We start from the raw sequence: 12,541 nt of genomic DNA on the forward strand, positions 1-12,541 counted from the left end.
TGCCCTGTGCTCCACCTTCCCCTCCCTCCCCTCACCCACCCCCAACATCCCAATAATCAACAAAGAAACTCCCCCACCCCCCTTTAGTATGGGTTCTTTCCCTTAGTCTTTTACACTACTGGTCCCATGCAGTATTTCTCTTTTTGTGACTGACTAGTTTCACTCAGCATACTGTCCTCTAGGCTCATCCAAGTACATTGTTGATTTTAATATAATTTTCCATTTTCAGAAAGGGTACAAGAATGGTACAAAGAATTTATGGATATTCTTTACCCAGATTCCCCAAATGTTAATATTTTTAATATAGAGTAAAAAAAAGTAAAAAGTATGGGTCCCATAGAAATTGGCAAGGTAGTATTATGGCCATTTTTTATATGAGGGACAGACAAGCGACTGAGAGGTAACCCTCTTGTTTTCATATAGCACTTGTCCTCGTCAACTGCTCCCACAGTGGCTTGGATCCATTCTGGTTTTAGGGGGGACAGTGGATTCCTCAAGAAGAGAACTCCACTGCAGTTTCTCTTTAGGGTCTCTTCATGAGTTTCTCGAAATTCTGGGTTACATTGGCTTAGTTAGAACAGATGTGAACCGTGTGGTCTTTGACATCGCCTCATTGTGACCTGTTTCTCTCACCAGTCCAGTTGAAGTAGCTGATAGCACATTAGAAGCACAATTCCTGCTGGGAGGGAGGGGAAGAGAATTTGTGAAAGTATATTTTCAAACGAGTGGAAATGTTATAAAATTGTATCTTCTCTTCTCCACTAGGGTGCACCATTCCCCCACATTTTCTCCCTGCTAAGACTGGAAATGGTCTAGTTAGCTGTCATTGTCTTAAAGAACAGAAATCCTTGTACTATAGTTACCTTAGTTAGCACTGCACAGCCAATATATGTGTGATTAGAAAATACTCATAGGCAACAAAACAAACCGTTACAGTTCCTTTGCATAGATTACAAATGTTAGTATAGATTCATAGATGACAATTACTGGTATAAATTAGAGCTGGAATCCTGGTGTGGTGCTGTAGGCTAAGCACTGGATCACAAGGTCAGTTTGAACTGCAGGGTCGGAGCTTTAAACTCACCAGCTGCTCCTCGGAAACCCTATGCTGGGTCGCTGTCAGTTGGAATTGACTTGACGGCACTTAACAACAACAACATGAGCATATATCCTTACAGACTTTTTTCTAGTGAACCCTATACTTAAAAAAGAAAACAAAAAAACTTAATTGAATTATAACATAGCGCCTGGTATGGCACTGTTGGATAAACACTAGACTGTTAACCGCTATATCAGCGGTTTAATCCCACTAGCTGCTCCTCAGAAGCCCTCTGCATGGTCTGTGAGTTGGAACTGACTCGATTTCACTTAACAACAGTCACCTCATGCAGTCTGTACTCTTTTGTGTCTAGATTTTTGGTGCAGCATCAGCTAGTAAGACTTACCCAAGTTGTTGTGGATTCCAGTAGTTCATTTTGCAGTGTGGATACATCAGTCCTGTGCACCAGGACTCACAAACTTTTCCTGTAAAGAACCAGTTGGTAAATATTTAGGCTTTATGGACCATCCAGTCCCTGTAAGAACCACCCAATGCCATTGGTACACAGAAGTGCCCATACCAAAGTCACTGCCTTCGAGTTGATCCCAACTCATAGTGACTCTATATAGACATTGCATCAAGGAATGATCATAAACGTGTTCCCATAAAACGTTATATACAGAAATAGGTCCTAGACTGAATTTGACACTAGCTGCCAACGACTTTTTTATCTATATCTATATATACATACACACACATATATATATACACACACACACACATAAATAAGGTAAAAATGGTATCATACTGTGTAATTAATTTTTTTGAGATTTTATAAGTAGCTGTTATAGTTCATCAGTTCTCTAAAAGGGGAATTCCAGGAAGTGAAATAACAGCTGGACACTCTTCCTTCTTTATTGTAGTCTCTGGCAAATATAGATGAAGTCGTGAACAAAATTAGACTGAAAATAAGGTAAGTAAGTATATGTAATTTTAAAAATCATTAATGAAAAGTATGTTGTTTATTTAATCACATTCTGAATCACACTTATTGATGAGAACATTTGACATCTCCAGTTTGCTGTAGATGGTAATTCTTTTGTCTGCATTTCGATGCAAGCCTTATGGCAAAGGAGCTGATACTTTGGTCAGCTTTCAATTACTCATAAAAAAGGAATGAAGTAGTAAGAGAGGTTATCCAAAGCAGTACATTATAAAAGGAGGAGACAAAAGCATTTCTATTTTGTTCTTAATGGCTTTATTTCCCTGGTGAATTTACCTTCTCTTTTTTTATACTTCTGAGGCTCAGAAGGAGGCTTGGTGTGGTGCTATAAGATAAGCATTGGACAATTAACTATAAGGTGGGTGATTTAAGCCCACCAGCCACTTCTAAGAAACCCCATACAGGGTCGCTATGAGTCGGAATCAACTCGGCAGCACTTTCAACAACAGTAAGCTCAGATATGCAGATGAGCTTGTCTGTGCTTTCCTTGTCCACACACACACACATGACTGGATCTGCTGGTTGGCCTGTGTGGTGGCCTAGGATTATGCTTAGTGATGAACCTAATTAGATGATTGTCTGGGATGATTATGAAGACTGACTGGATGGCTCTTCCTGCCCAGCAGCCTTGTTGCAGTGTATTTATGCCTGGATTTCCAGTTTTTATATGATAAACACTCAATAAGTGCCTCTTCATTGTGTTAATAACATAATGCTTTTACTTTAAATGGTGCTTTTTTTTTCCTTTCTAATGAGGAGAAGCATCTGTTTTGGATCTAGGAGATGCTTTTTTCTTTTACAACCTTTGTTTTTAATTGTTTTATTGTGGTAAAAAAAGAGGGTGTGTACCAAAACATTTGCCAGTGTTTCATATTTTTATAAAAATATAAATAACATTTTTATATAATACATAAATATAAATAACAAAACATTTGTCATGTCTGACGTATCAACATTGATTATATTCACCATCTTGTACAACTATAATCACTATTCATTTCCAAATCATTGCACTTCCTTTAGCAGAAACCCTGAGCAAAGACTCATTTTTCCTCCTACCTTCCACCCCTGATAACCACTATTAAGTTTTGAACTTTATACATTAGCCTGTTGCATATAGTGGGATAATATAATATTTATCCCTTTATGATTGACTTATTAAATTTGGCATAATGTTTTCAAAGTTGTAGCTTGTATCAGAACATTGTTTCTCTTTAAGGCTGAGTGATATCCCATTGTATTCCATTATTGCTAAGTGCTGTCCACTCATAGCCACCCTGTGTAGGATTTCCAAGGAGTGGTGAGTTTGAGCTGCCAACCTTGTGGTGCAAACCGACCTCATGGTCCTGTGCTTTATCCTACAGCAGCACACCAGGACTCCTGTATTCTATTATTTGTTGTTGTTGTTAAGTATCGTCAAGTCGGTTCTGACTCATAGCGACCCTGTATAGGGTTTCCAAGGAGTGACTGGTGAGGTTGAACCACCGACCTTGTGGTTCAAAGTGATCTTGCAGTCCAGTGCTTTATCCCACAGCATCTTGCCAGGACTCCATTCTATTATATACCACATAAAAATAATAGACTTTCTTTTTAGAGCAGTTTTATAGGACAGTTGTACAGTAAGTCCAGAGTTCCCATGTACTCCTTCCCCTGGCATGGTTTCTTCTATTATTAGCATCTTACTATCCTTTACATTTGTTACAACTGATGAACTAGTATGGATACATTAATGTGGACTGTAAAGTCCACAATTTGTGTTCTGTGGTCCTATGGGTGTCACCCAGTAATGTCATTTGTGCATCATTACAGTATCATACTGAAGAGTTTCACTGCCTTAAAAATACTATCCGTAGTTTATCCATTCAGCTGCTGCTGGACTTTTAGATCGAGTCCACCTGTTGGCCATGATGGACAGTGCTGCAGTGCACACTGAGTACAACCTTTGGTTTTTTGGTGATGACCTCTGCCATGAATGTATTGTTCAGCTGCATGCCTTAGGGAGTGCAAAGAAGTTTCTTCATTGTTTTAGTAGACTGGACTTGTGTGACCACTATATTTATCATCTAGGGTTTGCATAAGAGATGGAAATGTCCTCATCTAAAAATCACTTGTGAGCCAGTTAAAGCTCTCTTCTCACCACACTTTCACTGGATTCTTCAAATGAAGAATGAAACTCACTCCTAGGGAGTTTCTGATTGAGGTGCCATTTAGTGACCCTCGTATGAGATATAGGGACAAGAGGAGCCAGAGACCACTGATCTACCTTCAGACATGCAGGAGGAGAGGTGCACAGTCGTTTGGTGAAAGGCAATGTGCCTTTTATAAAGTTTATCTTGACTTTGTTCAGATTTTATTTCATATCTCACACCAGATCCTTGTCCTTGAAGATTCCTGAGGAAGCTGCTGACGAAGGGATTTTGTGTGGCTCATTTGACCCCATTTTCTGGCTGGTTCCTGTAAAATTTCAGTAACTTCGTCATTCCTGATTTACTCCATGAAAAAGATGAAAAGCTTCTCGTCCTTTCTTCTTGTTGTCTTTAAAACAAAGAAGACTCATCAGTGCACACTGGCCGGGGCCTCTCATTCTTGTCGCTGCACCACTTGAGGCCCACGGCCTAAGCTTTCGTTATCTTTCACAATTGTGTAATGTTCTGGGCAAATAAGTACAAGTGCTATGTACCTGATTACTAACCTAAGCCTTGACAGTTCCAACCCACTCAGTGGCAGCTTGGAAGAAAGGTCTGGTAATCTGTTTCTATCACAGATTATAGCCAAGCACGCCCTCGGGAGCAGTTCTACTCTGTTAACACCTGGGGTCACCAGGAGTCAGAGTCTACTCATTGACAAGGCCTTTTTTTTTTCTTTCTTTTTTTTTTAAGGTGCAATCTCCAGAATTTGATGGACAAGTTGCTAACTCCATCTTTTGACTCACCTAAACACTCAAGACTATTTAATGACTTGTGTCCTTTAACTTTTCTGTTAGGAGACTGGATGACAACATTCGAACTGTTGTGCGAGGTCAAACAAATGTGGGGCAGGATGGAAGGCAAGTAAGTAACATCTTCCTCTATATTAATTAAGCTTGCCTGTTTTCTTCTTCAAGACCCCAGCAACCAAGAGACCAAAATGGCGAGCTGTCTTCTTGCAGATCACTTTCTTATTGACCTGTCGCTTACACAGCAGGATACAGTATGGCTTGTCCCACCATCAGCAGGTGTCAGCTGCCCAGACCAGCCATGAGTTGCCTCAGTTTCATTGGACCAAGAGCATAAATTGTGGCATAACTCATTCATGGTCAAGGGAGACTCCATTGGGAGCACCGGCATTTCCTTGGCTTTCTCCTGTGTAAGACGTCTCTTTTTTAAAAAGCTCTTTATTATGAATTGAGTGAAGGTTTACAGAGCAGATCATCAGTTTTACATTCAGCGAATCATAGCCTTCATTTCATCTCAATGATTGTATTCCCTTCAATGTTACATCGCTTATCCTACTTCTTCCCTGTGTTTCTTGTGTCCATTCCGTCTTCTTTTCCCACCCATTTGAATTTTATCCTTTGGTGAATGCTGCCCTTTTGCTCTCAAGTGGCTGACCATTCTATGGTGTGCGGTCCTCACCAGTAGTGCTGTCCACTCAGTATACCTATTTATTGCTTGGCTGCCAATGGAGCTACAAGGGGAAGTTTACTCCCAGACCTGAGTGGTAACCAAGGGCCATAATCTCAGGTTCCATCCATTTCTATCTGACCAGTAAACTTGGTCTTTTTTAGGATTTTGAGGTTTGTTTCACATTTTCTTCCACTGTATCCATGACCTTCTAATGTGATCGTTTTCAGAGCAGAATGTTAAGCACTATCTTATTCTTTTGGTCTCAGGATTGTGGAGACTGATGTTCATGTGGTTCATTAGTCCACTGGACTAATTGTTTCCAAGTGACTTGAAATTTTATTACTCGTAGATGGCCGCTTGTGGCCTTTTAAGATTTCAGTCACTGCTCACCAAAGTAGGGTGTAAAACATTGTCTTTGTGGTTTATGTCAGTTAACCGTGGTGTCACCTGAGACTATGGACTTGAGCCCCCAGACCCAGTAAATGTCAGACATTTCTTGTGTCCTCCTTTGTCTTGTGTGGTAAGTAAAACTGCTGGTAGAACAGCTAAGTTGTTAGAGCTTTGCTGTCATTTTCTTACAGAAGGTTATGTTACTTGACATAGCTGCAAATCTTCATACCTAGCTTTACTGGAAAATTTAATAGCTGTAAATTCAGTTAAAAGCTTTTTTGATCCAGCCATGGAGGGACGCTGAAAGAGAATAAAAGCAAAACAAGGGTGCTGGGAGAGGTCTTCGTCCATGATTGAAGGGCCAGATGTTATCTATTAACTATTCTCCTTTTCATATGGATGCTGTCCTTTGTCTCAGCATCATATTTCAGAAATTGCCATTGAGACAAATGCTGAACTTGCTTTTTCTAGTCTACTTCTCTGACAGTGTCTGTACCTCCCTTTTCAATACTAATTCAGTTAGGTAGCGTGCACACCTTTTTGTCATTCAATTATTTTATTTCTCCTTTTTGAGTTTTTCTTATATAGCTGTCTAATTTCTAAGAATGTTCATTCTGCTGCCCTGATTTTGGGCTGGGATGTGGAATCCGATGTAGAAGTTTCTGTTTATTCTAGTAGCTTACAGGGCTATGAGCCTATTTTATGTTTCTTTATCCGTCTTTCTATTTTCCCCTATTTTTTATGACTCTTACTCCACACTCAGTAGTCATCTCCATTGGCCTATTTGTGAGTCGTCTGCCTGTTTACTTGTTGCTAGCATTATAACTTGTCTGTAGACATACTGGAGTCTCTGGGTGATACAGCCCACTGATACACTCAGCTGCTGACCAAAACGTTGACTGTGCAAGTTGACCAGAGAGGCACTTCAGAAGAAAGACCTGGCAGTCTGCTCAGAAGAAGTAGTTGTTGAAAATGCCCTGGGGTGCAGTTCTGCTGTGACACACATGGGGTCACCATGAGTTAGAAGGAACCCAGTCACAGCTGGTTTTATAGATACAATGTTTCTGTTAAGTGTTGTAGAGTCATTTCGGACGCATGGCAACCCTGTGTTGGGTTTCTGAGAAACAGCTGGTGGGTTTGAACCACCATCCTTGTAGTCAGCAGTCCAGTGCATATCCAACAGAGGCACACCAGGATTCCTATGTCTAAGCATACATGCCTCCTCAGAAACCTCAGTAGCTTTTGTTTACCAAATTAGATCCACATTTCTTTGTTGACATTCAAGGCTTTGACCTATATTTTCATTTTTGTCTCCTGTTGTGTTTCATTCATACTGAAGAGTTCTCTCCAGCCTGCCCCTGTGCTTTCTGGACCTGTGTGTACATTCTTCTTTTTGCCTGAAATGCTTTCGCTGTCTTTTTCTTCCAGTGGGTACATTTCACTGTCTTACCCGTCTAGAGAGCTTTGAAGGGCAGGGCTCCTGAATTCATGGTGAGGAAGCAGTATGTAGAGTGAGACTGGCGGCGGCACAGTGGGAATCATGTATCAGTGTTACTGAACTGTTCATGTGAAAACTGTGAATGGGATGTTGTGTTAAGTTGTATATATAGCCACCAAAAAGAAAAATAGTTTTAAAGAAGCAGGAAAAAAAAATCTCCCTTTCTAAGGTCCAGCTGAAATAGTTACTCCTTATGAAATTTCCTTGATTGACCTCATCTAGATCCACCAAAGAAATCAAAATGATACAATTTCATGGGACTGGGAAGTCATTTGGCCAACTCCTGTCATTTTACAGATAACATTGATCTCAGGACCACTTAGATATATGTCCTTTGCTTGTATTTCTCATTTGGTTTCTGTGGTCTCCTTTGATTGCTTGCTGGTGAACATATCTATCTTGTCCTCTTGACTAGTTTCTAAGCTCCTGGAAGGCAAGAACTGCATATCTCCGATCTTAGCATTCCTCAGTAAACTTACTCACATATAATAAAGTTTTTCTCAACTGTATTGCATAGTTGGTCCATGTGAGATAGTTGATTAGTTGCAAAGAAACAAAAGCCCTTTATCAGAAGAACATTATTTTGATTAGTGCATGAATTTTTTTTAAAGCAGTTTAAATGCGCAATTTGTGTTTGAAGATTCCCGACTTATACCTACTGCTTAGTGAGATTCAGCCTATATGGCTCCATAGAAACTTTTAAATGCTTTAGAGAGGTTCACGTATGTACAACTCCAAGAATGTAAAAATAAAGCGAATGAGTCATCATGACTTTTTGTCGGGTCATGTTCTGGAGAGTAGTTTATGTTGTAGTCAATGGGTTGCACTCTGGAGGTGTTGGAGAGCCAGGCCCAGCGTTAGACAGCCTGCTGCAGGAATGTCCGCCTTCTCCACCTTCACGTAGTCATAGGTCACAGGTTGCTGCAGCTGAGCTGGTCATATTTCAGAGAGCAGGACCACATTTTCGAGAATGTTTAGATAGCATTTCAATCTGTGCTGGAATTTTGTATTCGTCTCCTTAGAATCCAGACAGAAAGGAAGCCCAGAAGAAATAATTGCTTTTCCTGTCATCTCCTCCATCTGTCTTTTCCAACAGTTTGTAATGTAAGCTGAAGGAAAGACTCCCTTTACTCCCTCTCTCCCCACCCCCCCAGGGAACTTTTTGGGTCCTGTCCTTGTCAACTCCTGGGAGTGAGAAGCTTACTCTCTAGCCCTGGCTGCCCGGTGGTTTGCTGAAAGGAGTCTCTGCTTGACTGGCAGAGACTAGGGAGAATTAATGGATGTTCCAAAATACTGAGTTTTATAGGTCAAGAGGCCCATATTCCCTTCTTCCCTGGAACAGAGGAAAAGTTTACTTTCAGAACTTGTTCCCTCAGCTTCTGAGAAACACGCAGGAGGAAAGGAACACAGTCACTTGGACAAAAGGAAGTTTTCCTTTTACAAAGTTAACCTTGATTTTGTTTAACTAGAAAAGATACGCTCTTTTTTTTTTTACATCAATAAATCATATACTTTGCTTCATTAGAATGATTGCAATCCCCTCCATGTACTAACAGTTAACAGTATTTACCTCTATTCACTAATTAATTGCAATCCTTTCTGTGTCTCCCACTACCTTCATCTTTCCTCTACTAACCTCCCTTTTGTTTTCTATTGCCTGCCCTGTTAGCTGTGTTAACATGTGGCTACCCTCTAGCCCATGAATAATTTTCCTTCTCTCCTCCTGCCCATAACCATCATAGATTGTTTCTTTTATCAGAAAACTTTTTCTTAAATTTTTACAGCTTTGGATTCATACAATATTTGTCCTTTTGTGATTGACTAATTCCACTCAGCATGATGTCCTCCAGGTTCATCCATGTTGTGAGGTGTTTTGCAAATTCATTGTTACCCTTCAACATTGTGTAGTCCATTATGTGTTTGTACTAAATTTTATTAATGAATTTTCTGTTAATGGGCATTTAGGCTGTTTCCATTTTTTTGATGTGTCTTGTAGGTAACATATTGAAAGATCCTGTTTTCTTACCCATTCTACTCTGTCTCTTGACTCTTAATTCATTTAGATTCAGTCCCTGGAGAAGGATATCATGCTTGGTAAAGTGAAGGGCCAATGAAAAATAAAAAGACCCCCAACAAAATAATGCATTGCCACAGTGGCAGCAGCAATGGAGCCAAGCTGAACAATGATTGTGAGGATGGCGCAGGGCCAGGCAGTGTTGCATTTTGCTGTGCATAATGAAGGAGTTCTGGTAGCGTAGTGGTTACGAATCGGGCTGCGAACCTTAAGGTCAGCGGTTCGAAACTACCAGCCGCTCCGCAGGAGAAAGATGAGGCTTTCTACTCCCATAAGGATTTACACCCTTGGAAACCCTGTACAGGGTCGCTATGGGTCGGACCCGACTCGAAGGCACTTAACAACTTAACAACAAAGGTCACTATGAGTGGGATACTCCTTGATGGCGTTTAATAACATGAACTCATTGCTTTCCTGTTGCTTTCCTTCTGTGGTGCTGCTAGTTTCTTTGTTACGCGTAAATTTTCTGTGCTGAGTTCATTTTGTCTGTGGGTTTTCTTTTCATTTCTGTTGTCTTAATGTTCACTAAATCTTTCTGATTTCTTTTTTTTATTTTTATGTGCAGATGTATTAATTTTCTTTGAGGTTACCCTGTAATTTATTAGTTTTTTTCCTTATTTAAAACAATCTTTTTATCTTGAAATCTACTTGACTTCTCCATTTGGAAGTTCTGTATCTACACTAGTCCCTCTTTTTGCTTTGTAGTTGACTTCATTATACATTGATATCTCTGGTTCCCTATTTTCAGCCTGGTAGGTTTCTTTTTCTTTTCTGGATTGAGTTCTGGGTGGTGGTGTCACTTAGGGTAATTCAGGTTGTTGTCTGCTGTTGTTGGTTCTCAGTCCAGTGAACACATTATTTGTAGTGGTCTGGCCATTACAAATTCCTTTAATTTCTGTTTATCAGAAACATTCTAATTTTGCTGTCATATTTGAAGGACAGTTTTGCAGGGCATATGATTTTTAGCTGGCAATCTTTTTCTTTCAGCGTTTTGTATATGTCATCCCATTGCTTTTTTGCCTGCATGGTTTCTGCTGAGTCTTATTGGTTCTCCTTTGTCGGTGACTTTTTATTTTTCCCAAGCTACTCTCAGGATTCGTGGCTTGTGTTTGGTTTTGGAAAGTTTGATTATGATATGTCTTAGTGATTTTCTTTGGGGATCTATCCTGTTTGGGGTTTGTTCAGCTTCTTATATGCTTATCTTCTCATCTTTTATGATGTTAGGGACGTTTTCTTTCCGCCGTTCTTTGACAGTTTTCTCTCTGCTTTTTATTGTCTCATCCTGTTCTGGAGTACCAGTCATCATAAGTTGTTCCTCTTCTTGGTGTCCCACATAACTCTTAGACTTTCTTTGGATTTTTTCATTCTTTTCCTGATTTTATTTTTAGCATAGTAGCACTGAGAGATTTATCTTCAGGCTCACTAATGCAGCCTTCTGTTGTTTTGAATCTTCTCCTTTGCTCTTTTAATGTATTGTCCAATTCTGAAATCTTAGTATTAATCTTCTTGATTACTAATTGCACGTTTTGTGTTGTTTCAAAACTTGCTTTTATTTTGTCTGTTTATTCTTGTAGTGTTTCCTGAATTCTTCTAAAGTTTTTTTCTGTGTTTCCTTGCTTTTCTTGGTCTTCCTGTCAATCTTTGAAGGTACCTAAATATTATTGTTTTGAATTCTTTTAAAATTAGTTTTATTACCTTTTCTTTCTCAGAAATGTTTTCTGGCTCTGCATCTTGGTCATTTGTTTGAGTCATTCTCTCTTGTCTCTTTGTGAGAGCTAATATTGTTTTCATCTCTGGCACATTCTGGCATTGTCATATTTGTATTTAATTGATGAGTGTACGTTGATGTATTCTTAGGCTCTTACCAGCTGTCTCCTGTGTGTGTGGTTAGAGAATGGACTATTTCCATTTGCCGTCAGTTTAGGGTGGGTTTGGCTGGCAGTGGCTGCTGTCTGTAGTTGACCAGGTGATATTGAAGCTGTCATTGGCTCTTGCTCAGTGGGTGAAGCTGCAGAGAGTACAGTTGGAGCTGGGGTTTATGAGCACAGTTGCTGTCTTCTGGTGATTGGGAAAGGGGGCCCCCTCCCCCGCAACACAGGAAAACAAAGCAAAGTAAACATCAAGGAACCAGTAATGGAAAGAGAAAATAATAAAGTATGGATGGAGAATACAATCCTGGCGCACACCTTTCCTAATTTTAAATCTTTCAAGGTTCCCTTGTTCTGTTCAGATAACTGCTTCTTGGTCTATGTACAGGTTCCTCATGAGCACAATTAGGTGTTCTGGAATACTTATTCTCTGCAATGTTGTCCATAGCTTGTCATTATTCACACAATCAAAAGCCTTTGCACTTTGCATAGTCAGTAAACATCTTTGTGGGTTCTCTGCTTTCAGCCAGGATCCATCGGACATCAGCAGTGATATCCCTCGTTCCATGTCCTCATCTGAATCCAGCTTGAACCTCTGGAAGTTCTTTGTCAATGTATGCTTGCAGACGTTTTTGTATTATCTTTAGCAGAATTTTACTTGCATGAAACATTAATGATATTGTCCAATGATTTCTGCTTTCCATTTGGTCACCTCTCTTTGGAATGGGACCAAATACAGGTCTCGTCCCATCAGTTGCCCAGGTAGCTGTCTTCCAGATTTCTTGGCATAGGTGAGTGAGTGCCTCCAGTGCTGCATCATATTATTTTTAACTGATTTTTTTTTTTTTCTTTAGTAACTTTTTATTGTGAATTAAGTGATTAGTTTACGTGGGGAAACATCAGTTTTACACTCATTGTTTCATTGCAGTGATTACAATCTCCTCTGTGCATCTTCATTCAACAGTATTTGCTTCTATTCCCTCTGTTTTTTTTTTTTTTTGGTAGGGGCTGATGTATACCAAAACACTCAGGAATACATACTCATTTAAACAACCAAAGGGCAC

At 39.8% G+C, this 12,541-nt stretch overlaps 1 protein-coding gene across 2 annotated transcripts in view; it reads left to right on the forward strand.

Annotated features, from left to right (window-relative positions):
- Window positions 1-12,541, forward strand: part of VPS53 (vacuolar protein sorting 53 homolog (S. cerevisiae)) — a 186,502-nt gene that overhangs the window by 18,521 nt on the left and 155,440 nt on the right. For both annotated transcript variants that reach the window (XM_006863219.1, XM_006863218.1), the window contains exons 3-4: window positions 1,963-2,012; window positions 5,026-5,092. Coding sequence is in view for 1 of the 2 variants with exons in the window: in XM_006863218.1 (XP_006863280.1) it covers window positions 1,963-2,012; window positions 5,026-5,092 (117 nt within the window). In the remaining variant the exon portion in view is untranslated. The remainder of the gene's footprint in view (window positions 1-1,962; window positions 2,013-5,025; window positions 5,093-12,541) is intronic.

Source organism: Chrysochloris asiatica, unplaced genomic scaffold (assembly GCF_000296735.1).
Source record: "Chrysochloris asiatica unplaced genomic scaffold, ChrAsi1.0 scaffold00054, whole genome shotgun sequence".
NCBI classification, from domain to species: Eukaryota; Metazoa; Chordata; class Mammalia; order Afrosoricida; family Chrysochloridae; genus Chrysochloris; species Chrysochloris asiatica.